Source organism: Cebus imitator, unplaced genomic scaffold (assembly GCF_001604975.1).
Source record: "Cebus imitator isolate Cc_AM_T3 unplaced genomic scaffold, Cebus_imitator-1.0 Scaffold895, whole genome shotgun sequence".
Taxonomy (NCBI): domain Eukaryota; kingdom Metazoa; phylum Chordata; class Mammalia; order Primates; family Cebidae; genus Cebus; species Cebus imitator.
Window position 1 is genome coordinate 68,275 of NW_016108210.1, and position 26,042 is coordinate 94,316.

General features: G+C 56.2%; 2 protein-coding genes across 19 annotated transcripts in view; both read left to right on the forward strand.

Annotated features, from left to right (window-relative positions):
- Positions 1–14,193, forward strand: part of SMPD4 (sphingomyelin phosphodiesterase 4) — a 27,567-nt gene extending 13,374 nt beyond the window's left edge. For 8 of the 16 annotated variants that reach the window (XM_017520868.2, XM_017520869.2, XM_017520867.2 and 5 more), the window contains 11 exons: positions 2,732–2,803; positions 5,748–5,834; positions 8,325–8,470; positions 9,000–9,090; positions 9,546–9,646; positions 10,358–10,521; positions 11,082–11,287; positions 11,640–11,873; positions 12,126–12,257; positions 12,405–12,533; positions 12,692–14,193. In XM_017520868.2, the coding sequence (XP_017376357.1) occupies positions 2,732–2,803; positions 5,748–5,834; positions 8,325–8,470; positions 9,000–9,090; positions 9,546–9,646; positions 10,358–10,521; positions 11,082–11,287; positions 11,640–11,873; positions 12,126–12,257; positions 12,405–12,533; positions 12,692–13,021 (1,692 nt within the window). In that variant the 3' untranslated portion in view covers positions 13,022–14,193. The remainder of the gene's footprint in view (positions 1–2,731; positions 2,804–5,747; positions 5,835–8,324; positions 8,471–8,999; positions 9,091–9,545; positions 9,647–10,357; positions 10,522–11,081; positions 11,288–11,639; positions 11,874–12,125; positions 12,258–12,404; positions 12,534–12,691) is intronic. The other 8 variants (XM_017520872.2, XM_017520875.1, XM_017520866.2 and 5 more) reach the window with 6 other exon arrangements.
- Positions 14,194–19,432: 5,239 nt separating this feature from the next.
- CCDC74B (coiled-coil domain containing 74B) lies at positions 19,433–24,975 on the forward strand. 3 transcript variants are annotated; one of them, XM_017520898.2, is made up of 8 exons: positions 19,433–19,984; positions 20,983–21,027; positions 22,086–22,145; positions 22,972–23,122; positions 23,889–24,078; positions 24,167–24,246; positions 24,322–24,378; positions 24,569–24,975. In XM_017520898.2, exons 1-8 carry the CDS (start codon positions 19,726–19,728, stop codon positions 24,705–24,707), a joined length of 981 nt encoding a protein of 326 aa, XP_017376387.1. In that variant the 5' UTR covers positions 19,433–19,725; the 3' UTR covers positions 24,708–24,975. The 3 variants fall into 3 exon arrangements, with proteins under 3 accessions (XP_017376387.1, XP_017376388.1, XP_017376389.1); XM_017520899.2 differs by lacking the exon at positions 22,086–22,145; XM_017520900.2 differs by lacking the exons at positions 20,983–21,027; positions 22,086–22,145 and having other exon boundaries at positions 19,642–19,984.
- The last annotated feature ends 1,067 nt before the right edge of the window (positions 24,976–26,042 follow it).

Sequence of the window (26,042 nt, forward strand, 5' to 3'; positions counted from 1 at the left end):
TAAAAAAAAAAAAAAAAAAAGAAACTGTTCAGCCACCTTCCATTATGTGGGACAGAGTCCCAGAGATGGCCCCTCGGCCTGGGGCTGATCTAAATTGTTGGTATTTTCCTTCTATGACATTTAGAAAACATGAAAATAAATCTGCCCATCCTTCTAACTTATATTTAATTGATGGTGTTTTTCATCCCAGGATCCCTTGTCCATAGGAGTTGTTTCATTTTGCCTGTGGTAATATAATTGTTGCAGTCTTTTGGTTTCCATCTACCGTGTGGTTGGAGGTGTTTCCTGTGATTACCGTCATGTGGATATTAAGCCCTGCCCCAGTAGCATTTGTATGACACTGAATGGTGAGGGATCTGTGCAGCCTCTACAGGCCTCCCATTGATTCAGAGGATCCAAGTAGTAGTTGACAGATTCCTTTGTCTGCCCAGAGAAGCTCCAGCCTCTCAGGTTGGTATGGGCTGGCTTGCATCCTGAGTGCTGGCCAACTCCCAAGTCTCAGCTGTGTCTTCTCTGCACACCTCAGAGAGATTCGGCAGGCGCTGCTTCTGACACTGGACCCTGGGGTTGACTTGATAGCCACGGCCTCACTGTTGACAACCTGTCATGTAAATAAGATAGCATTTTATCTCCCACCATGTATATAACTCCTGGTATGTGGGGTGCTGCAGTTTTTGAAGTCTCCACGCCATTTCACAACATCCTTGGGGGATGGAATGGTAAGAACCATTGCCCCTGTTCACACAGGGGACCATGGTGCCCAGATGGCTCTTGGCTGTGTGGACTGTGGGCTCTGCTGGCCGTGAAGAGGGCAGGAGACCATGAAACAGGCTTATAGGGCAGAACTGGAAGGTTCTGCTGTTTCCTGGATCAAAGCATTGATGTTTTTTTTTTTTTTGAGATGGAGTCTCCCTCTGTTTCCCAGGCTGGAGTGTAGTGGCACAATCTTGGCTCACTGCAACCTCCACCTCTCAGGTTTAAGTGATTCTCTTGCCACAGCCTCCTGAGTAGCTAGGATTACAGACAACTGCTGCCACACTCAGCTAATTTTTGCATTTTTAACAGAGACAGGATTTCACCATGTTGGCCAGGCTGGTCTCAAACTCCAGACCTCAAGTGATCCACTTACCTCAGCCTCCCAAAGTGCTGGGATGACAGGTGTGAGCCACCGCACTTGGCCCTTTTTATTTTTTTAATTAAGAACATTTTAATTATAAAATATACATGACCTAAAATTTACTGTCTTAACCATTTTGAAATGTACAGTCAGTAGTGTTAAATACATTCACATTGTTGTACATCTAATCTCCAGAATGTTTTTCATCTTGCAAAACTGAAACTAAATCAGCCCGGCCACAGGGGCCTCACACCTGTCATCTTAGTGCTTTGAGAGGCCAAGCAGGGAAGGATTAGTCGAGGCCAGGAGTTCAAGACCAGCCTGGCCAACAAAGTGAGACTCCATCTCTTTTAACTTAAAAAAAAAACCCGTTAAACAGTTCCCCACCCAGGCCTTGGCAACCACAATTCTGCTTTCTGTTCCTATGGATTTGACTCCTAGATCTCATGCCTAGAGTATTTATCTGTAGCACACAGTACTTATTTGTGTGTGACTAGCGTGCTTCACATAGCATAATGGACTAAAGATTAATCGATGTTGTATAATGTGTCAGAATTTCCTTGCTTTTCAAGGCTGAAGAGTGTTCCATTGTATGGATGTACCACATTGTGTTTATTTATTCATCTCTCAGTAGACACTTGAGTTGCTTTTTTTTTGAGACGGAGTTTCACCCTTCTTTGAGAAGGAGTTGCTGAGGCTGATGTGCAATGGCATGTTCTTGGCTCACTGCAACCTCCGCCTCCTGGGTTCAAGTGATTATCCTGCCTCAGCCTCCCAAGTAGCTAAGCTGGGATTATAGGCATGCGCCACCACACCTGGCTAATTTTGTATTTTTAGCAGAGACGAGGGTTTCTCCATGTTGGTCAGGCTGGTCTCGAACTCCTGACCTCAGGTGATCCACCCACTTCAGCCTCCCAAAGTGCTGGTATTACAAGCATGAGCCACTGCGCCCAGCCTTTTTTTCTTCAAAGGGCTAATTCTGTTGCCAGGCTGGAGTGCAGTGGCGCAATCTCGGCTCACTGCAGCCTCAAACTCCTGGGCTCAAGCAGTCCTCACACCTCAGACTCCCAAGTAGCTGGGACTAGAGGTGTACCCTACCACACCCAGCTAATTTTTCTATTTTTGATAGAGACGGATGTTCACTATGTTGGCTAGGCTGGTCTTGAACTTCTGGCCTCAAGTGGTCTATCTGCCTCAAGCGGCCTATCCACCTCAGCTTCTCAAAGCACTGGGATGACAAGGCTGAGCCACCATGCCTGCTGGTTGCCTTTTTACTCTACCAGTAGTATCTTTTGATGCTCAAGAGTGTTGATTTTGATGAAGTCTAGTTGCTGTGCTTTGGGCGTCATATCTAATTAATCACTGCCAAATCCAGCGTTATGAAGCTTTCTCCCAAGTTTTCTTCTGAGAACGAAGGTTTTAGTTTCTATCCTCAGGTCATATCCACTTTGAGTTATTTTTTGGTGAGGGTGTGAGGGAAGGGCCCAGCTTCACTGTTGTGCATGTGGATATTCTGTGTTCCCAGCTCTGCTTGTTGGAGACACTGTCCTTTCCCCACTGAATGGTCTGGCACTGTTGTCAAGAATGGTTTGACTAGCTAATGCTTTTTTGCAGGTTTTTGTTGAAATGTGGCTTCACCACTATTCTTTGGAGATGTACCAAAAAATGCAGTCCCCTCACGCCAAGGTATGTTTGCACAGTTTTTCTTCCCACCTCCTGCTGCTGACCCTGCTCAGCCTTCTGGTTCTTATCCTGCCTCTGAGTGAGTTTTCACAGGCTGCATGGTGGGAAGCAGAAACCCATCACCCACCTGTCACTCAGAAGCCGAATAAAAGGTGGACATCTTTCTCTAGTTCCTGGTGGGGGACAGAGGGTGTTGCACCCTGATGTGTAGACACCTGAGGCCTGGAGGTCTGGCCTCTCCAGGGCCCTCCCTGTGTAGCTTCATGAGCCCCCTCCCTGGCAGCAGGAACAGATGAGGTTGTGGTACTCTTGCTCTGGGAGCGGGGGAGCTGCGGTTCCTTTGGGAGCTATGTTCTCATCTGTTTCCTCGACCATCAGCAGTGCCTTTGTGCTTTCCCATGAAGGGGTGGCCTGGAGCATCCTTTGCTTGCCCCCCCACCCCCTACTCACCCACCTCCTCCAGAGCTTGAGCAAGCAGTCCTTCTGGTGGGTGGGGCCTGGCGACCTCCTGCATGTGACCTGGCCTGCCTCCTCTTTACCTCTCCCTGCTCCGTCTTTGAGCAGCATGCTGCTCGCAGATGCATGGAGGTGGCAGAGGCCCTGGATTGCTCCTGCTGTCCCTGGAGCTAGCACCCCCCTGGACTGGTCAGAATGAGAAAGCGGCTGGATGGATCTTAGATCCCTAATCAGTCACCCTCCATGCAGCAGCTTAACTCACGCACATCTGAGCCCCCACCTGAGATGAGCTGTGTCGTCTGGCGCCCACAGCGTCTGTGCATCAGTGTGCTTGGGAAACTTTGGCTTTGTCGCTGACAAAATTATTGAGGGCTTCTGGGGAAGAGCTGTGGGTCTGCTTCTGCCATGGTCTCTGCAGCCAGTTCTATGGCCCGATGCTTTGCTGTGTGGAGGCCGTCTTAGAGCATAGCATCCCCCAGTTCCTCACACTCAGCATCACATAGGAGGAGAATGGGGAAAAGCTGAGGACCCCATCTTGGGCCTCCTGAGTCACAAAGAGCCTGCAGTGCCTTCCTGGTTCCAGAGCAGACTTGCCGCATGTGCCTGGCGGTGCCTGGGGGCCTGGTTGTTGCCAAGGCCCGCTCCTCACGCAGGGCTCTGGGACGCTCACTCAGCACTTGTGCATGTGGCATGACCTGGCAGGGGCAGGGGCCGCTGCACTGCATTGTGTTTCTGTTCTGCGTTCTGAGCGAACGGAAGCACACCTGCTTTCAAGGGCCAGCCAGAGAGGCTCTTTCGGGCTGTTGCCTGTGAGGACTCTGTGTCCTCATGGGCCAGGGGAAGGATGGAGGCTGTTCCTGTGGAGGGCAGGAGGTGTCGTTTCCTTCTTCCCCACATTTGCTTCCTCTTGGCCAGACCTTGGGGTGGGTGGGCCCTGCTCAGAGTGACTTGCAGTGGTTGGACCAAGGGCCCAGAGATGCTCCACTGTTCGCCTCTTGCAGTTGAGGCAAAACACGAGAAAACTGGGTAGGTGGGAGCCAGAGAAAGGCAGCTATGGAGGTCCATGTCCCCAAGGCTTCTTGCCACTTGCCCGGGCCTGTACTGCACCTGCCATACAGAAATCCTTGCCCATCCCTGCCAGCCCTTATTTCCAGATGCAGGAAGTGAGGTTCCTGGGGTCGTCCTCCTCACCCTGGTCGAGTCTAGGGTACATGCTTGCTCCCCATTGGCGCTGTGGGTAGTGAGCATGGCCATGGCGCTGCAGGCCACTGTGTTCCTGCAGGCGAGGGCAGAGACCACACTAGGGAATTGCGTCTGATTCCTGCCTGAACCTCAGGTCTGGCACAAGGAAGGCTATGGAGGGCAACAGCTCCCTGCGCTGCTGTACGTGTCATGGTGTCTGGCATGTGTTCTGATCTCTCCTGTGTGGAGTCCGTTGGATGCGCTGCTTGGGCAGGGGGCATGCTGCTCGCAGGACAAGGTGTGTGCCAGGCTGGCTCTGGTTGCACTGGGCTGAGGGGTGCTTCAGCAGGCTGTGGTGCTGCGGGGCAGTAGGTTGGAGGGTTCTGACTAGGAGCCAGCTCAGCCTCAGGTTCCTGCTGCCTCTGGGTGTGTGTGGCTGTGGCCAGATCCCGCCTTGGGAGCCTACTGTATCTGGAGGTAGGAGTTCCTGGTGCAGTAGGAGAGGCTGCCTTCTGGAGTCAGAACTGATGTGCACACCGCCTCAGCTGACCTCCAGACTGTGAGGTGTGGAGAGCAGGGCGTGGTGGCCTGAGCCTGTGCTCATCTCTGTGCTAGCCCTGGGGACCTGTTCTCATTCTCAGAGAGCCACTCATGGAGGGGACATTGAGTTCTAGACACAAAGGAATTGGTCATGTCTTATACCAATTTGGTAAATTTCTCAAGATAACCCAGGAAATCCAGTCAATGTGTCTTTTCTGTGCAGAGTCCTCCTCCTGGGACATGCTCCACTGGTTTTTCTGAGCCTCAGGACCTTGAGGTCATGGTGGCTGGGAGCATGTCCCAGCGAGGGCCCTGGGCTCTTGGAGGGCTCTGGTGTGCATGTACCACACACAGTGTGACCTCAGAGTCACTGGGGAGAGTGGGCCCCATCTGGAAGGGCAGTGAGTTGGGCCCTTCCAATGAGCTGGGGAGGTCTTTAGGCCCCAGTGACATTGAGGGGCCACCCAGGTAACCTGGAGGGTCCACTTGCCTGGGCCTCCAAGGCTGAGGAGAGTGCGGCCACAGCCCTGGCCTGACTGCGGAGGGGGGAGCTGCGCTGGCCCGCAGCTGCTGGGACTGCCATTGTTTGGATTGTCACTGACCGTGCTTTTGTTTTTGTTTTTTCTCCTCACTTCTGGGCTCATTCTCATTGCTCTTTCTCTCTCTGCTTGCCCTTCCCGTGTCCGGTCCTCCCTCCCCCCTTCCCCACCCCATCCTCCTGTCCTCTGCTCTTCTGCCCCTTCCGGCTTCTTTCTGTTCCTTGTCTCAGCTGGAGGTTCTGCACTACCGACTCAGTGTCTCCAGCGCCCTCTACAGCCCCGCCCAACCCAGCCTCCAGGCCCTCCACGCCTACCAAGTACTGGCTGCGCTCATTTGTTCCCTTCCCCCTGCCCAGAGTACATGTCTGTGTCTGGCAAAGCAGGGGGCCAGCCAGGGCCGGCCGCTGGTGACTCAGAGACTAGTTCCAGGCAGAACGAAGCCCCTGTGTTGGGGGAGGCAGGGGTCAGCCCCCAGCCTGGCCTAGCCCCTGGCTTTGCAGACCAGCTTGGTTGGGGGTGGGGGTGGTGACTGTGTGGCAGAACGAGGCATGTGGGCATGTGGCCCTGGCTGGCCAGGCTGCCGATCAGTGGAGGTGTCACAAGCTCTCCAGTGTTGGAGGCCCGTGCTTGGCCCTGATTTGAAGAGCTGGAGTCCTCAGGCCTCTGCAGTGGCCCGGTTCACCCACACCCTGCAGGGTCTGGCACTCAGGAAGGAGCTGAAGACACAGAGGCCTGGGACTTACGGGTAGTGTGGGTTCTGCCTTGTTCAGAACTGTCACCCAGCCTGGAGGTTCTATGACTCAGAGCCTGTGTGTGAGGCAGGGGGGTGGGGATGACCTGGGGCTTGGCCCTATAGCCCACAGAGGCTGTCAGTCCTTAACAACCTGGCCAGGGCCTGGCCTTCACCGGGGAGCCCTGGCCACTTGTGCACACCTCCAGAGGCAGATGATAATAGGTGGTAACCTCTTAGAGGCTGTGGATGTCTAGGCAAAAATGACAAGCATGTGGATGGATTTGAGGTCAGTGAAGCTAAGTTCAGACCCGTAGGGGCTCAGGGATGTCAGAGTTAACAAATCTTGGAGAGCCTGAGGAGACGAGCTGTGCTCGCAGCCAGAATCTGTCCCATTTACCTGGGAAGGAGCACACGTGATTGAACGGGAATTTGAGCACAAGATGAGAAAACGTGCTGGCCCCTGTGTGCCAGTGGGCTGGGATGGTGGCCACAGCACACCGAGGCACCCCTGCTCCACAGGAGCCACTGCAGAGGAGGGACCTGAGGGCTTGGGCCAGAGAGGGAGGGCAGTGTCCAGGACGCATCTGGCAAACCCCATGGTGGGAGGGGTGACCAGCGAGGCCCAGGCGGTGTGAGCTGAGGTGCTGTGAGGCTGGACCCAGTGGGAAATGTGGGGCTTTGGGGACACATCCTTAAGAAGCAAGCAGGTATGACTGTGACCAGGGACTCCATGTGGGAACATGGCGGCCCAGGAGGGGTGCAGAGCTGAGGGAGAAGTTTGGCTCAGCAAATGTAGGAAAATAGCCTGTGAAGGTTCCATGCGATTGCCCTATGCTGAGGCATGATTTTGTTACAAATCAAAAGTTTGGCTTGTAATCCCAGCATTTTGGGAGGCCAAGGTGGGTGGATCACCTGAGGTCAGGAGTTCAAGACCAGACTGGCCATCATGATCAAACCCCATCTCTACTAAAAATACAAAAACTAGCTGTGTGTGGTGGGGCACACTTGTAGTCCCAGCTACTCGGGTGGCTAAGGCACTTGAACCTGGGAGGCAGAGGTTGCAGTGAGCTGAGATCGTGTCACTGCGCTCCAGCCTGAGTGACAGAGGGAGACCTTGTCTCAAGAAAAAAAAAAGTTTGGTCTTGTATGCTTGACTGCTTTTGTCTTGGGGTTTTCCTGACCACAGGTCCTTGGGCAACAGAGGAAGTGACGCCAGGGGCTTCTCATGGGCCAAGCCCTCACCTGGCTGTGTCCAGAATAAGGAATAGGTGGAAGGAATTGGGGAGGAAAGCAAAGCCATGGGATTCTTATTTTTGAATAAGGTCTTACTCTGTCATCCAGGTTGGAGTGCAGTGGCATGATCCTAGCTTACTGCAGCCTTGAACTCCTGGGCTCAAGCGATCCTCCCACTCTAGCCTCCTGAGTCACTAGGTCTATAGGTGTGCACCACCATGCCCAGCAAACTTTTTAAAATTTTTCGTAGAGTCAGGGTCTCCCTATGTTGTCCAGGCTAATCTCGAATTTCTGGCCTTAGGAGTCTTTCTACCGCAGCCTCCTAACATGCTGGGTACAGGTCTGAGGCACCTCACCTGGGTTCCATGTGCTTTCTGCACACACTTGGGAGGCAGGTGGGAGACCCTGGATCCAGAGCTTGGGGGTGACACCAGCCTTCTGCCCTGAGGATCAAGGCAGGCAGCAGTGCCCGAGGGCATCGCTTGGTGGGCTGCGGACTGTGCTACTCACTGTGGGTATGCAGCAGTTCAGAAGCAGGGCTGGGAGGCCCTCTGGAGATATGTCTGTCTTAGCAAGCCCTCCCCCGGGTGGGCTGTGTGGGTACTGGTCCAAGCACTTCCCTACCACAGGCTGGTTGTAGTTCAGACCAAGCAGTGCAAGGCACATCCTCTGGGTGCCAGGCACAGTGGGCCCCAGGGGGTGGCCCCACTCCTGGACTGGCTCATGCCTCCTGTAGGGAAGCAGAGCAACCGGCCCGGGGTGGGATGTGGTCAGACCTGGATGCCGAGTGCTGTGGGCGCTGTGGCCCTTCCCTGATCCTGACCCCTGCTTCTCCACCTAGGAGTCGTTCACACCCACTGAGGAGCATGTGCTGGTGGTGCGCTTGCTGTTGAAACACCTGCACGCCTTTGCCAACAGCCTGAAGCCAGAGCAGGCCTCGCCCTCTGCCCACTCTCATGCCACCAGCCCCCTGGAGGAGTTCAAACGGTGGGTGGCCCTTGCGGCTTTCCGCCGCTGCTGTCTCTTCTGCTTTTCCCTCCTCAGGTGTCACCCACCGTGACCTCTCCCCAGGGCATTGGGGGGAGTCCCTTCCTGCCCATAGAGCACATGATGCCTCTGGAGGCCTAGGCAGATGCCTTCACACCCGCCCAGCTGACTCCCAGAGCCTCTCCCCATACTGGCCAGAGAGACCCTGCCATGCTGTTGTCTCTTGCTTCTCCCACCCCTGTCAGGAAAAGGGCTGGGGCTGCCCTGGCTCCCAGGCCCACCGGGGCTGTCTGTGTGGGACTGAGGTGAGGTGTGTGCAAGAACCACACTGACTCGCTGCCTGTGTGCTGTGTGTCCTTGGGAGATTCCCTGACCTCTCTTAACCTCTATTTCTTCCTCCGAAGAATGGGGCTAAGCTTCCCATACGTGCCGGGTGGAGCCGACCCTCGCTGATGGGAGCCTCAGGCTCATCTGTGAGCAGGGCCTCCTTACCGGGCAAGCGGCAGGTGACCCTCCCCATCCCCTGCAGGGCCGCTGTCCCAAGGTTCGTCCAGCAGAAACTCTACCTCTTCCTGCAGCATTGCTTTGGCCACTGGCCCCTGGATGCATCATTCAGAGCTGTGAGTGTTGGCCCCATCACATTTGTGCCTGGGTCCTCTGTGTGCCCCGAGGAGGGAGGTCCTCTGGGGCAGATGAAGGAAGACAGCAAGTGTAGTCACAGGCCTTGGCAAGGAGGGGGCCTGGGAAGCCACATTGTTCTTTCTGTTTCAGTTTCCAAAGCCAGCCCTCAGGAAAGCCCTGCCCTTCCCATATGTCTGGTGCCGGACAGGTTCTTACCCTTATCCAACCACGGAGCACTGGGTCCCCTGGGCTAGGAAAAGCTCGCCCACGACCCTGGCTTCTGAAGGGCCAGCAAGAGAGCCAGTCCTCACTGGGCTGTGTGCATCTCTCTCCAGCCCTCTGGGGGACATGGGCAGAGCCAGTCCCACCCAGCTGCTGCCTGGGACCCAGGCTCCAAGCCACTGGAGGATTTGGCCCCCAGCCACTGGGCCCTCAGCACACACCTCGTTCACAGGTCCTGGAGATGTGGCTGAGCTACCTGCAGCCGTGGCGGTATGCGCCTGACAAGCAGCCTCCGGGCAGCGACTCCCAGCCCCGGTGTGTGTCGGAGAAATGGTGAGCCTCGGTGCCACTGGCTCCCCCGGTGGATGTTGCTCCGGTGGGTGGAGGCCAAGCCAGCAGCCTGTGCTGTGGTCAGCCTGGCCCTGGCGGCCTCCTGGGCTCCTCTCCCAGCCCCTGACGAGTGGAGCACAGACCAACCTTTCCTAGGCTCAACTTTGCCAGGCCCTAGAATTGATTTCTCATGGAAGCAGTGGGTGACCCATCCTGCCCTGTCCCTTCTCTCATCTGGCCCAGACGAATGTTCACAGTGATCCCAAACCATCCCTTGTTGACCCTTCCTCACCAACACAGAGGAGAGCTGTGGCTGCCTTCCCCCAGCCCCTGCTTGATCCTGACAGCAGACCCCAGGCCTCCGTGGCACCTGGTGTGGCCACTGGCCTCTCCCCTCCTTGCCCAAGGCCTTCCCCTTTGAATCCTCTGGGGGCCCTTCCCTCAGGCTCTGGGCCGGCCTCTGCCGTGGTGGTCTCAGTCCACTTGGAATGGGCCGCAGCCTTGCTAAGGACACAGTGTCCTCAGAGGGCCTGGATCTCACCTGCCTCCGCCCTGCCCACCCATGGCCCCCTCAGCTGTCCTCTATGACAGCTTGTCACCTTGGCCAGGGAGAGTCTGTAAGCCAAAGGACAAGCAGGGGCGTTAGGGGCATGGACTGCTGCAGCCCCACCTCCATTGGGAAAGCTGACCCCTACCTGCCACCTCGGTCCCCAGGGCGCCCTTTGTCCAGGAGAACCTGCTGATGTACACCAAGCTGTTCGTGGGCTTCCTGAACCGCGCGCTCCGCACAGACCTGGTCAGCCCCAAGCATGCACTCATGGTGTTCCGAGTGGCTAAAGTCTTTGCCCAGCCCAACCTGGCTGAGATGATCCAGAAAGGTAAGTCCTCAGCATGGGGCAGCCTGACAGAGCAGGGTCAGGCCCTTCGCTGGTGGTGGCTGCCCTTTAAGAGGGACCCATGCTTCTAGAGTGGGCCCTGATAAAGGATGCTATGGAGACTCCTGGGGCACATCTATGCAGTGAAGTCAGACTGGCTGAACCCTGCCTGCCCTGCAGCCACCAGGCACTAGGCAGGGGACCACAGGTGTGCCGACAGAGTGGGGCTGCACAGTCCAAGCTGTGGCCCCGTGGCCCCACCATTTCTCCAAGGTGACTCGTGGCGGCCATCTCAGGAGGTGAGCCTGGTCTCTGCCATGCATTTATCCTGGCTGGGTTGGGTGTTGGTTTCTGTTGCTCCGTCTGGTGTTTGCCTCCTACAAACACTGCTGGGGGCTTGCGTCAGCCGCCTACTGTGTGGGAGATGCTGCCAGGCAGGGCCTCAGGAGAACACCTCTGGATCATGGCTCCCCAGACACCTCACAGACACCCCAGAATCCTAACGGCAGCAGTGGGTACTCTGTGCCCTGGAAATGGGCACCAGTTCATCTCCTGCCTTCCAGGTGAGCAGCTGTTCCTGGAGCCAGAGCTGGTTATCCCCCACCGCCAGCACCGACTCTTCACGGCCCCCACATTCACTGGCAGCTTCCTGTCACCGTGGCCACCAGCAGTCACTGATGCCTCCTTCAAGGTGAAGAGCCACGTGTACAGCCTGGAGGGCCAGGACTGCAAGTACACCCCGATGTTCGGGCCCGAGGCCCGCACCCTGGTGAGTGGATCGGCGGGGCCTGTCCTCAGGACCCCTGGAGCCGTGGGGCTGAGCAGAGCCCGGGAGGTGCTGGTTCCGGCGGGAAGGAGGGAGGCTGGGTGTAGAGTTGATGCCGCATCCCCTTCCACCATTTCAGTAAAGTCTCCTTTTTTCCTGATAACAAAGGCAGTGTTTGTGGGGAAATTTCACATTTAGAAGATCATCCTTTGGTCTTTAAAAGTCCTCTAGTGGAAGCTGCTCTTCCTGGCGCTCAGAGGTCTGGCTGTGCATTGTTCTTGGGGCCCCCGGCCGGCTTGCCTGGATGGTAGCACAGGCCTGTCCTGCCGGTGACCTGCCCGCACCTCCCTTGTAGGTCCTGCGCCTCGCTCAGCTCATCACGCAGGCCAAGCACACGGCCAAGTCCATCTCAGATCAGTGTGCGGAGAGCCCAGCTGGCTACTCCTTCCTGTCGTGGCTGGGCTTTGGCCCCACAGACACCAATGGCTCCTACCCAGCCAATGACCTGGATGAGATGGGGCAGGACAGCGTCCGGAAGACGGACGAATACCTGGAGAAGGCCCTGGAGTACCTGCGTCAGATATTCAGGGTATGAGCTATGGGGCCTGTCCCACAGCCATCGGGATCCCCTTCCCCACAGGAGTCACTGCCCCCAGCCCGTGGTCAGCCACATACCAAGTCCCAGGCACCACACAGTTGGACCCAGTGTTGTGGGAGACAGGCCCACACCCCAAACGTCATGTCTGGGTCCCCTTGTTGCCACTGTTGGAAGCCAGTGGGGTGAAGACCAGTTCCCTCCTTTCATCTTGACGCTGAGGGCAGAGGCGCTTCTCTCTGGCAGCTCAGCGATGCGCAGCTCCGGCAGTTCACACTCGCCTTGGGCACCACGCAGGATGAGAATGGAAAGAAGCAGCTGCCTGACTGCATCGTGGGTGAGGACGGACTCATCCTCACGCCCCTGGGCCGGTACCAGGTGAGAGGTCGGGGTCCCAGAGGTGTGTGGACTGGCCCCTGACCCATCCCCAGCTCCCTCCTCCCCCATGAGCAGAGGCCACTCGGCTCCTCTGAGTTGTGTGCAAGGCTGTGTTTTCTGACCCATCCGCATGGCCTGGGTTTCTAGATCATCAACGGGCTGCGCAGGTTTGAAATTGAGTACCAGGGAGACCCGGAGCTGCAGCCCATCCGGAGCTATGAGATCGCCAGCTTGGTCCGTGCACTCTTCAGGCTGTCGTCTGCCATCAACCACAGAGTGAGTGGGCAGGAAGGCTGGCCTGGCCTCTTCAGAGAGGGTTCTGGATGCTCCTGCTTGGGATGCAGTCCTGGGGTGGCCTGTGGGGGTGGGGCGCTGCTGTCCTGAGGCCTGTGGTGCCACCTCCCCATGCCACCGTGCCTCTGTTTGTGCTTCAGTTTGCAGGCCAGATGGTGGCCCTGTGTTCCCGGGACGACTTCCTCGGTAGCTTCTGTCGCTACCACCTGACAGAACCTGGGGTGGCCAGCAGGCACCTGCTGAGCCCCGTAGGGCAGACGCAGGTGGCCGGCCATGCCCGCGGCCCCAGGCTCAGCCTGCGCTTCCTGGGCAGCTACCGAACACTGCTTTCACTGCTGCTGGCCTTCTTTGTGGCCTCCCTGTTCTGCATTGGGCCCCTCCCTTGTGCACTGCTGCTCGCCCTGGGCTACATCCTCTACGCCTCAGCCATGACGCTGCTGACAGAGCGGGGGAAGCTGCACCAGCCCTGAGGGCGCCAGCTGCCTTCAGAGCATGGGGGGATTTGCCACACAGCCCCACCCTTGGCCTGAGAGGACTGAGAACTCCTCCAGGAGGGAATATGGTCATCCTCTGGTTTCTTGGGGGTGTTTCCTGCAGCCACAGAGGCATCTGACAGAAACAGAACTGAGAAGGGAGGGCAGGCAGGGTGAAGCAAAGAAGCAGCGGCTACTGGGCTCAACAGCCATGCTCTGTGGCAGACGGCACAGAGCTCAGCGCCAGCTCCTCCCTCCCTCCACCAAGGACTCATCGCCAAGCCAGCTCTCAGGAACTTTTTTCCAGTGTCCATTTGGGTACTCTGCTGCATCAAGCTCAGGAGCCAGTGTGCCAGCAGCCGCTCAGGCTTGGCTTGCCCACTGGCTGGCCTTGAGGTGGGCAGAGTGGGTTGTGGTGCCTCTTCTCCCCGTGTGGGACCAGTATGGTGGCTCAGCCTCCACTCCAGGGAAGAATCAAAGTTTCCAAAAGAGCCCTGAAAACACTAGGAGTGGTTCTCTGCTTACACATCAGATGCAAAAAAAGAGAGAGTGGCTCTCTGATTCTTCACTGTGAGTGAGGGGCATTCTTCATGTTCTCCTAGCTGTTCCAAGACTGGCCCATAGAATTTCATGTTTCAGGAGCCTGAGATTCTCCCGAGCCCGGGTGCTTCACTGCAGACCGCAGTCCATCGAGCACATCACCCAGAGCAGCAGCCAGCCCGTGCCTTGTCACAGACGGGTGCTGGTCCTCAGGTGCTGGGGACACTGCTGGGTTGATGGGGTCAGATCCTGCCAGTTTCTGCTCTGCAGCCAAAGATGATCAGAAGCATCGCAGCTTCACTAACATCAAGTACTCAAAGACACAGCAACCGTTTAATGATACTTAAGTATTCAAAACTACAGATTCTCTGACAGAAACCAGCATGGGGTCTCCCACACCTTCATTCCCCCACAGACACGCCAGGGAGAACAGCATCTTGGTGGTGATTTTCAAACCAAGCCTTTGTTTTTGGTGTGGGGTGGTGGGGGTTTGCTTTAATGTTTTTCAAACTGTAAATGTTGGGCTTTGTATTTTGATGTAAACTCAGAATAATGGCATTTTAGGACTTGTGACCAAAAATCAAACCAAGCTTGTAACTCGATCTGAATAAACTTGTCCTTGCTTCTGACTCTTCTGGCACCTGGGCTCAGTCTCCAGAAGGTTCACCCCAGAGGGTCCCTGAGCATGCGGGGGTTGCAGAAACCGCCATCGGGCACCCTGTCGGCCCCTCTCCCCAGTGTCCACAGGCCTAGGCCTCTGGCTTCCTTTGCTTTCCTTGTTCAGGGACACAATAGAATCGACAGCGGCAAAACCAAGGTGCATGTTAATACTGAAGTACCTGTGACAGAAAGTCCCTGCTGGGTCTGAGCCATGCGACTTTTACCTTCTGCTCAGCATCAATGTTGGCCTTATGAAAAGCCGGCTGGGGCTAGGCCCAGTGGCTCACACCTGTAATCCCAGCACTTTGGGAGACCAAGGCAGGGAAGATAACTTGAGCCCAGGAGTTTAAGCCCAGCCTGGGCAACATAGCAAGAGCCCGTCTCTACAAAATATTCAAAAAGTTAGGCATGGTAGCTCACACTTGTAATCCCAGCACTTTGGGAGACCAAGGCAGGGAAGATAACTTGAGCCCAGGAGTTTAAGCCCAGCCTGGGCAACATAGCAAGAGCCCGTCTCTACAAAATATTCAAAAAGTTAGGCATGGTAGCTCACATTTGTGGCCCCAGCTACTTTTGGGAGGCTGAGGTGGGAGGATCACTAGGGCTCAGGAGGTCAAGGCTGCAGTGAGCCATCATCACACCACTGCACTGGAGCCTGGGTGACAGAGTGAAGCCCTGTCTCAAAAGCTGACCACCTGGAACATACGCTGCCATGTCTGTGGCTTCCAGAAGCTCCAAGGATTGAGGGAGTGGCTGGGGGAATGAACTGTCTGTCCAGGAGTGGGGGCAGACACAACATACTGACAGCCAAGAACAGCAAAGCTCAGTTAGCGGGCAGGGTCTTGGTGGCTGAGACCTGGACAGCAATGGCTGCAAGAGCATCTGGCGCTCAGTGGCTCCTGCCTGGGGAGCAAGGGCAGCAGCAGGCAGTGGGTTCCAGCTGCTTCTAGGTAGTGGATAGGGACTTCGCCAACAAAATGGGATTTAAATTTTGCCAAGCGCTCTCACTGCAGAGAAAATGTGATTGCTGGAACGAGAGCAGAAGCAAAATGCAGTGGGTGGTCCCTGGCCAGGAGGCACTTGGTCGAGGTAACTTCTGCGGAAGGCCTGGAGTTGGAGCAACTCAGGGGAAGCAGTTCTGACAGGCACAGGAGGTGGAAGCTCTGGGAGGAGCATCTAGGGTGGAGGCCAGGCTGGAGGCAGGAGCTCCTATGTCCTCATCTCTCCACCCCGGGATGCCTCCAGAGTGGTTTATCCTAACTGCTGCCGCTGCCGCTGCCTCTTCAAGCACTAGGATGCCCTCGACTTTTTGCCATTGGGCCACATTTCGCTGCTGTTAACAGGCCAAATCCAGATGCTTCTCAGACCACGTGGCCTGGAGCCTCTGGCAGTGGAGCTTCAGGCTCACCTGACACCACCCTTGCCGCCTGCACCTCCACATCCCCCTCCTTGCTCCCCAGGCAATGCTATTCCCCGGAGCCCATTCATGGCCCACTTTCTTCCATGACCAACACCTGCTACCTCTAGGATGTACCAGTGCCCCCATGATTCAAGGTGACTCAGATTCTGATCATCTTGTGCAGGCAACCCACAAGCAGAGGCTCTGTGCGATCAGGAGAAATCTATACCTTTCCCCTTGAACATACAAGAGCAAGATCCCCTAAAGGCCAGCTCTCACCAACAACTCTGACATTTCCAATATAAATGAAAGAGGACTACGTATTTTTCTGAGACAAGGTCTTGCTATGTTGTCTGTGCTGGAGTACACTGCATCGTCATGGCTCACTGCAGCCTCTAACTCCTGGACTTAAGCAATCCTCCCGCCTCAGCATCCCAAGTAGCCAGGACTACAGCCACACGCCACCACACCCTGCCATTTTTTAAATTTTTTTGTGGAAACGGGGTCTCACTATGTTGCCAGGCTGGTCTTGAACTCGTGAGCTACAGTGATCCGCCTGCCTCTGCATCCTGAAGTGCTGAGGTTGCAGGTGTGAGCCACCACACCGGAGAGAGGACTCACTGTAAAAATTAAGCTAGCTTCCCTTGACCTACATCAGAATTCTTGCATAATTTTCTTAAGTGGCAAGGGGCCAAAATAGATCAAATTGTTTCCCAATCAAGAATTTCTCCTTTTGGCCAGGCGCAGTGGCTCACGCCTATAATCTCAACACTTTAGGAGGCTGAGGCAGGAAGATCACTTGACGTCAGGAGGTTGAGACCAGGCTGGCCAACATGGTGAAATCCCATCTCTACTAAAAATATAAAAATTAGCCAGTGTGGTGGCACATGCCTCTAATCCCAGTTATTTGGGAGGCTGAGGCAGGAGAATCACTTGAACCTGGGATGCAGAGGTTGCAGTGAGCCAAAATGGCACCACTGCACTCCAGCTTGGGTGACAGAGTGTGTCTCCTCAAAAAATAAAAAAGGAAAAAATAATAAAAGTGACAAATTGGCAGCTGGCACCAGGGAGAGGCCATTTCCTGACGGGCCATACCTGTTTCACTAAAGTGTTAACTGAATGCAGATTTCAGGGAGAAGCAACTTCCAGGACATGTGCATTGAAGAGACAAAGTGGCAGAGTATGACCTTCAGATGGGCATGCATACAGTTTCCTAAACACACTGCGTGCCCTCCCCTCCCAAGGGTGAGGAGGGCACTGTGCATGTGGGCAGCCCACCCTAAGGGAAGGATCATGGAAAAGGGTCTAGTAGGATCAAGGTTAAACACGGCACCTGACCTTCACGTGCCTGCTTAGGTCTCTTCCAAGCGAACTTTTCTTTCTTCTTGTTCTAAAGCCTTTTAAATAAACCTCCACTCCTGCTCTGAAACTTGCTTTGGTCTCTTTTTCTGCCTCATGCCCCTCAGTCAAATTCCTTCTTCTGAGGAACCAAGAACTGAAGTTGCTGCAGACCCATCCGGATTCACTGCACTTGGACACCTTCCACTGCTAACACTACGGCTTTGTTATTGCATTTATTGGGAAATTAAGCATGGTTTAAAGAGATGTGTATGGGTGCCAGGTTGACAAGGGGTGGACTTGTGATGGTTAATTCTATATGTCAACTTGTCTGGGCCACTGGATGCACACATATCTGGTTACACATTATTTCTGGGTGTGTCGGTGAGGGTGTTTTCAGAGGAAATTAGCATTTAAATTAGTGTTGCAAGCAGCCATGCATACATTTCTCGAGTAGCTTCCCTATAGCTTGCCGGAACCAGAGCAGGCAATTAAGAGCCTTTCCTCCAAATACTGGGGACCTGTTCTCTGATCTGTGATGGCTGCTTCTGATTGTGAAGTGCAGACAATGAAGCAGGCAGCCACCACTGCAATCTCCACTGCCATGTTTGCAACCTCCCTTCTCAGCCCTCACCCCCTCCCTGGGGACACACCTTCCAGGAGGTTTTTATGGATCAGCACCTCCTCCTGCCTTCATTTTTCTCTCTTCTTGGGAGCCAGATATTTAGGACTAGGACATTCAAAAGCAACCATATGCCAGGCACAAAAGCTCATACCTATAATTTCAACACTTTGGGAGGCTGAGGTAGAAGGATTGCTTGAGCCCAGGAGTTTGAGGCCAGCCTGGGCAACATAGCAAGACAAAAAAAAAAAAAAAAAATTAGCCAGGCATGGTGGTGTGTGCCTGCAATCCCAGTTACTAGGGAAGCTGAGGCAGGAAGACGGCTTGAGCCCAAGAGTTCCAGGTTGCAAGTGAGCTATAATCTTGCCACTGCACTCCAGCCTCAGCGACTTTCTCTTTACTCTTAGGAGATCCTCCCTCCCAGCAATAACATTGCTGCTGCTCATTCCAGCCATCCATAAGCCATAATTACTGAATACATGTTGCTATAATTATTCTGAACAATCTGTCATCTGTTAAAAGTAAGAACAATACAAGATTATATTTTATCTTCATTTATTCGTTCTCTGATGCACTTCCCTTTTTTTAGATCCAAATTTCCTAATCATTTTCCTTGTTTTTTTTTTGAGACAGGGTCTCTCTCTGTTACCCAGGCTGGAGTGCAGTGGTGCAATCATGGCTCACTGCAGTCTCAGCCTCCTGAGTAGCTGCAGGTGTGCACCACCATGCTGGCAGCTTTAGTTTTTTGTAGAGACAGGGTCTCCCTATATTGCCCAGGCTGGTCTCCAACTCTTGAGCTCAAGTGGTCCTCCTGCTTTGGCCTCTCAAAGTGCTGGGATTACAGGTATGAGCCATGCATCTGACTTTTCGTTTCTGTTGTGTTTTTGACTTCTTACATTTTCTTTTTACTTAGTTTTTTTTTTTTTTTTTTTTTTTTTTTTTTTTTTTTTTTTTTTTTTTTTTTTTTTTTTTTTTTTTTTTTTTTTGTTGAGATGGAGTCTCACTCTGTTGCTCGAGATGGAGTGTAGTGGTAGGGTCTCAGCTCACTGCAACCTTCACCTCCTGGGTTGAAGCGATTCTTTGGCCTCAGCCTCCTGAGTAGCTGGAATTACAAGCATCCACCACCACACCTGGCTAAGTTTTGTATTTTTAGTAGAGATGGGTTTTTGCCATGTTGCCTAGGCTGGTCTCGAACTCCAGACCTCAAGTGATTTGCCCACCTTGTCCTCCTAAAGTGTTGGGATTACAGGTGTGAGCCACTGTGCCCAGGCAACTTCTCACATTTTCTTTTCCTTTTCTTTCTTTCTTTCTTTTTAAGATGGAGTCTTGCTCTGTCACCCAGGCTTAAGGGCAGTGCTGTGATCTTGGTTCACTGCAACCTCCGCCTCCTGGGTTCAAGAGATCCTCCCACCTCAGCCTCCCAAGTAACTGGAATTACATGTACGTGCCACTACACTGGCGAACTTTTGTATATTTTAGTAGAGATGGGGTTTCACCATGTTGGCCAGGCTGGTCTGGAGTTCCTGACCCCAAGCTATCCTCCCACCTCAGCCACCCGAGTAGTTGGGACTACAGGCGCTAGCTACATGTCTGGATTTTCTGTCAGTTTTTATAGAGATGGGGTCTCACTATGTTGCCTAGGCTGGAGAGGATGCCTGGATGCCTTTTGTTATTACTATTATTATTATTTTTTTAAGTCTCGCTCTGTCGCCCAGGCTGGAGTGCAGCGGTGCGATCTCGGCTCCCTGCAACCTCTGCCTCCCCGTTCAAGCTATTCTTCTGCCTCAGCCTCCCCAGTAGCTGAGATCACAGGCGCGCACCAACACACCCGGCTAACTTTTGTATTTTTAGTAGAGACAGCGTTTTGCCAAGTTGGTCAGGCTGGTCACGAACTCCTGACCTCAAGCGATCCCCGCGTCGGCCTCCGGAAGTGCTGGGATGACAGGCCTGAGCCACCGCTCCGGGCCCTGGATGCCTTTAAATCCCTGCTCACTCCGGAAGAACCAGCCACAGGCCCCGCCCCCGCCGCCCGCCCCGCCCCCTCGGTGGCGCCCGTTTCCATGGTGACGGGGCCCGGGCCGGGCGGCCTGGCAGTTGAGCCGGGGGTGCGGTGGCAGCGGCAGGGTGCGTGGGGATGGCAATATGATCGGCGCGGGGGTGGCGGCCGGGTCGCGGCCCCCCAGCTCGCCGACCCCAGGCTCGCGGGTCACGTGGCGCCGGCGCCAGCGCCCCGCCGTGTGCGTCCAGTCCCTGGGGCCGCCGAGCCCGCAGCTGGTGCAGAGCGACCCGCAGAAGCGGGTCCTGGTCCTGGAGAAGAGCCTGCAGTTCCTGCAGCAGCAGCACTCGGAGACGCTGGTCAAGCTCCACGAGGAGATCGAGCACCTGAAGCGGGAGAACAAGGGTGAGCCTGCGCGGGGCCCTAGGCCGGCCCTGCCTCCCCACGCGCCCTGAACGCTGCGGCTCCCGCAGCACAGAAGCACAGCCATGAACTCCAGCACACGCCTGGGGACACACAGGGCACAAGCCCACGCTGCGTGCTGCCACGCTGAGCTGTCCCCCGCCCCCGGACGGAGACTCGCGTGACCCCCTGGGCAGTGCCCTCCCTGTCTGCCTGCCTCGTGGGGCCGCTACATTTCAGACGCTGACCCCGCCAGCCCTTTGCTCTCCACCAGGGTCAGGCATACCTCTGTTAAAAACTTTGTAGAGGGGAAGCGTGCTCAAGCGCCAGCGCGCAGCGCAGTGGATGTCCTCCAGCTAAACACACAGGGTCCGGGCATGCGTGCCCCTGCTTAGCCTGTGCCCACGCTGTCCTCGGGCTGCACCTTCCCAGCTGCACTCTTAGCAGCTCCTCACCCCCATGGCCCGCCCGAGAAGAAAGAGGGCTCGCCAGGATGTGGGCAGCTCCTGGCTCCGCTCCTGGCTCCTACTTCAGGAGGGCTCCAGCAAGGGCACCAGTGCCTGCGGCCTCCTCTCCTGCCCCACTCCCTGCTGCTGCCTTACAACTCCAGGCGTCTATGTCAGGACCCCCCTTCTGAGCCTCACCCCAGTCCCTGACACCCACGGGATCATGACACCGCATTTGCTCATCCACGCCAGGGGTTCCGGAGCTCACCTCTGTACCCCAGGATCCCAGCAGCGTGGATGCCCTGTAGTCATCTCAGATGGGAGAATGAGGCTGATGTGCCTGGTGGACTCTGCCTAGGGAACAGGCAGGGGCATTGCTGGCCTGACACTCACTGAAAAGGCGTGGTGGAGAGCAGGACCCTTGGGGCAGGGCCCAGCCAGCTAGTGGGGAGCCAGGACTCCTGGGCTCAGCAGGGGGATAGGACAGGTCAGGCTTCTTCTCCCAGAATGGCTGTGGCTTCACAAGTGCTGAGGACAGCATGTGCTTGCTTTCAGAGCTCCATTACAAGCTCATAATGAATCAGAAGTTACAGAAGAAAGGTGAGACTTGGGCCCTTCAGTGCCTGAGGGGAGGCTCCTGCCACCCAGGGAAGCCCCTCCAGACTGTCCTTGCCCACCTGGCTGCACTGGCCCCTGTGTGCCAACCCAGTGGGGACAGGTTCTGGGGGACCTGGACAGATGCCACTGCCCCTAGCCATGGCTGGGTGATGTTACGCAGCCAAGCACAGCAGGTGCTGCTCTCAGTGAGTCGAGGGCCTGAGGTCAGTGCAGTGGGGAGCTGGCCCAGGGTGCTTCCCAGACCCTCCCTCCTCCGAACAGAGCTCCTGGAATGGGAGGGGACACCTGGGGCAACCCGTGCCCCACTGTGTCTTTGCCCCAGATTGCTACTGTGGCCAGGCTCAGGATTTCCAGTGCAGTGGCTCTGAGTCCTGACATCCTGGGGGAGGGGCTCTGGGCACACACCATCCAGGGATCCTTTCCTGCTATCTGGGCAGCAACCATGGGGACGAGGGGAGGAAGCAGAGTTCTGCTTCCTTGCCACTTGCCCAAGGCACTTCCCCATCCCAATGGTGTCCCCCACCCACCCTAGGATTCTGGGTTGAGGTCTTGAGCTTACTCCATTACCTTTGGGGCGGGGGCTATCAGGAGGACATCTGACTGGTGAATGGCGCCAGCCTGGGAACATCCCAGCTGGGGCAGTGCCCAGGGCTCTCCCATCTGGGGAGACATGGAGAATGGGGTTGAATGAGGGCCTTTCCCAAGCCGCTGTGGCAACTTCAGTGAGCTGGTCTGGGCAAAGTGTGGCCCAGTTGGCAGTACCAGTCGTGCAGTGCTGGGGATACAGAAAGAGGCCATGCTCTCCCTCGGGGCCTGGTGTTCCATGTGTCCCAAGCCCTTCTGCTTTCCAGATGGCCCTTCAGGAAACCACCTTTCCAGTGGGTGCTTGCTGGGTCTGGGATTGCGTCAACGGATGTGGGTATAGCAGGGAGGACACAGCCCTGCCAGGCTGAGGGAGGGCTCCTACCAGACACATGGGCCAGGAGGCGAGCATGGGCATCTTGCGGGCGGCAGTGCCGACCCTGTGCACTCTCCCGCAGGCAGCCTCTCTATGTCAAGCTTCCAATCTGTCAAGCCTATGTCAAATTCCACTGTGCCAGGTGAGTAGGCTAGCATCCTCCATGTGCTCACAGAGGTGAGTGCCCCACGGGGACTCCAGCCTGGGTAACCCCTAGGGGTGCTGACCAGGGAGCTGAAAGCCCTCTGCTGGGCCAAGCTCAAGGATTTGGGGGTGAAGGGGCAGCTGAAGGGAGCCCTGCAAGCTGAAACCACCAGGAGGGGACTGGTGGGGTGGGCAGGACTGGGGCCAGTCACAGAGGGCAGTGAGGCCCAGGCAGGGGCAGCAAGTGGTCAGGAGGGCCTCCTTGGGTGGCCTTCTCGGGAGAAGGATGTGCCCTAGCTGCCCTGCAGAAGCCCTGCTTGGCCCATGTCCCCACCACAAGCCAGCAGAATGCAGGAAGGATGGCATTGCCCACAGAGCCCTGAGCTCATGGCACCTTCTGCAGAGTGAGCAGGGAGCAGAGAGCCTCTTCTCCCCACTCTGCCTCCACTGGAGGCCGGGCATCTTCCTCAGCCCCAGCCCTAGCTCCCACCATTCCTGTGATGGGCTCAGGTGTGTGATGGGCCTTGTCCTTGAAGGGGAAACCCGTGCAGCCTGGGCCCTAGGCCTCTCCTGAAGTTTTCTTTTACCCAGAATGGAGCCAGCTTCCACTTTCGATTGTTCCAGAGTGTTCACAGGCAGCACCCATGGGCTTCACCCTCAGAACCTCATTTATTCCTCCCAGAACGCTCCTTAGGCTTCCCTTTACAGAGGAGGAGCCTGGGGCAGGGGCTGGGGCTTCTTGGGTACATGCAGCTCCTCCTGGAAGGTGTGGGCAGCAGCTGTTAGTGCCTGCAGTGACTGGCCCTGTCGGGTCTGACTTGCAGCCAACTCTCAAGGCAAGGCCAGGCCCCAGCCCAGCTCCTTCAAGAAGCAAGACTTGAAAGCTGATGTCCCCCAGAAAGTGGACCTGGAAGAGGAGCCCCTACTTCACCACAGCAAGCTGGACAAGGTTCCTGGTGTGCAAGGGCAGGCCAAGTAAGGCTTGCCTGCCCCCTAAGGGCCCAGGACTACATTTACTAGGCTCATGCCCTGCAGTCAGACAACTGCTCTGCCCTTGCTCCAGGGGCCGGTCTCCAGGGCTCATGAAACCAAATGATGGCCACGCTTTGCCCATCGGTGGGTGCTGTCTTCCTCCCTCTCCTGGGGATCCTGCAGAGTATCCGGCTGACCTGAGCCCAAAAGAGGGGCCAGCAGCAGCCCTCACCCACTTTCTCAGACAAAAGAAAACAAATATTCTTACCAAGAAAAGTGACTTGTGTTCTCAGAGCTGGTCACTGCCTGCCGCCCTGGCCACAGCCTGCCTTTGGGGGGCACTAGGCCAGCAGGACAGAGCTGGGCCGGGATCTGGTGGTCCCTGAGTTTTCAGGACTGCCCTGGGATGCTGCAAGCACACACTTTCAGCAGTGCAAGCAGCATGCATGGTAGGCTTCTGCATCTCTGCATGTCCCCTGAGACCAGGCCTGGAGCAAGAAGCCCCACTGGGTCACAACCAAGGACAGCCTGGCAGCTAGCTGGGCACCCACTGAAGCACATATGACCCTAGGGCACCTTCAGAGGGAGGAAGGGGCAGGTCCCATTCCCAGAGACTCTCACCTGGTGCCCAGAGCACCCTGGTCAGTGGGAGAAGGGAGGCAGGCCCTCTTCCCCACACTGGCCTGGGTGCTGCCTGGGGAGGTAGGCTGGGAGTGTGGTTAGATGCACCTGGGCAGGTCACCTCTGGCTGCTGCAATGACTGTTTCAGAGATGAGAAGGCAGAGGCCTCTCACGCAGGGGCTGCTTGTGCAGGGGGCAGCCAGCACCAGGGCAGGCAGATGATGGGGGTGTACCCCCCGATGACTCTTCCCCCTTACCTGCGAAAGCCCACCACCCTTCAGCAGTGCGAAGTGCTCATCCGCCAGCTGTGGAATGCCAACCTCCTGCAGGCCCAAGAGGTGAGGCCCTGCGTGGAGGGGTTGGCCCTGGGCAGTCTGGCACCACTGCGGGTCCCACCATGCCACTGCCCCTGCCCCTGCCTTTTAGCTGCAGCACCTCAAGTCCCTCCTGGAAGGGAGCCAGAGGCCCCAGGTGGTCCCAGAGGAGGCTGGGTCTAGCTCTCCCAGGTGAGTGCCAGGTGCACCCCTACCTCATCCCTGGGGGCCTGTCTGGGTCTCACTGCTGACTCCTCCTTCACCCAGGGACCAGGAAGCCATGCAGTTCCCCAAGGTCTCCACCAAGAGCCTCCCCAAGAAATGGTGAGTCCTGCAGGCATGGGGACAGTGGGGCAGCCTGGGCCCCAGGGAAGGAGTGGAGGAGGGAGGGCAGCAGCGCAGTAGCACAGCGTGCTGAGGCTTCACTGGGCCCCGTGAGAGCCACGCAGGCCCCACCCCCAGCACACTCCTCTCCTGGGGATGCTCACGGAGACAGTCCCTCTACCCACTCCAGCCTGCTTCTGAGCCCCATGCCTGTAGCGGAGCGTGCCATCTTGCCTGCACTGAAGCAGACCCTGAAGAACAACTTTGCTGAGCGGCAGAAGAGGCTGCAGGCAATGCAGAAACGGCGCCTGCACCGCCCCGTGCTTTGAGCCACCCACATTCAGTCAGTGCCAGGCCCACCATCCTGCAGCTGGAGACTGGCTCTCTATAGCGTTTCCCGATACTTTACTACTCTTAAGCCCAGCTGAATTCCAGGAAAGATGACACTTGATAGATAAAGGACCTGATCTCCAAACTGACAAACGATTTATTTTCTAGCTGTTATTTTGCTATTTGGCATTTACATAAAAGCACATGATGAAGTAGGTATTGCCCTACCTGTTGAAACTAAAAATAAAGCATTTCTTTCCAAGTTGTGTACCTGGCTCCTCACTGGCTACCAGGCATCCCTTCCCAGTCCCGGTCCCTGGCCCCGAGCCCAGCCCCTGCTGTCTACAGGACCTGCCTGGGCTGCCCAGTCTTGCTCATCCCGGGACCTGGCAATGGCCCTGGGAGAGAGGCACTGGCAAAGCTGCACACACCTCCCTGGAGGCGGGAGGGCTTTCCTGTCCCTTGGCTGGTGCAGAGCTGCCTTCCAAACACATGATGGCTCTGGGACTCCTGCCCAGACCGCATCCTCCTGGGAGCAAGACGCTGTCCCCTCCTGTCCTGGCACTGCATCGCTGACGGGGTCTGGCCAGGCTCACTTTCCTCCTTGAAGGGCTATCTCCAGAGTGCCATGGCCACACCTGTGCCATCCCTCCCACTACAGCACAGCCACGTCCAGTCAGGGGTGGGGTGGACAGCTCAGTGCCCACCCTCACCTGGCAGTGCCATCTTCCCAGGCCCACCACTCTACTTCCTTGGCATCCATCTCAGCCTCTTCCTGCTTCAGGGAGCAGGAACTTTGCCAGGAAGCTGGGAGATGAACCAGGCCAAGGAACAGGATGGTGTGTGGCAAGGACAGCAAAGATCTGGGATGTCGAGGGCCGGACTAGACAATGCCGGCCCCAAGGCTGACCACATCCTGACAGGACAGTGGGTCCAGGTTCATGAGGGGGACACAGTGATAACTCTTGACAAACCCAGAAATAGTGTTTATTACAACAATCACAGAGGACGGGGCATTGTGCATTGGGTGCATTGTGCATTGTGCAAAGGGGGACCTCTCGTCACCAGAGGGCTGTTGGCCAGCGCCCACAGTGGCTGGCAACACAAGGAGGCGCTTACTGCATGGCCCCACCCACCCTCTCTGGGTGGTGCAGTGTGTGGTGGTCTGAGGATGCGGGTCCTGAGGGCCTCGCTCTTCATCCTTCATAGTGGGGACATGGCACACACAACATGCTCTAGCAATACCCTGAGTGTGCCCTCATGCTGCTGAGACGGACCCAGACCCTGGACAGGCTGCAGTGACAGCAGCCCACGAATCATGGCTGGGGGGCCGT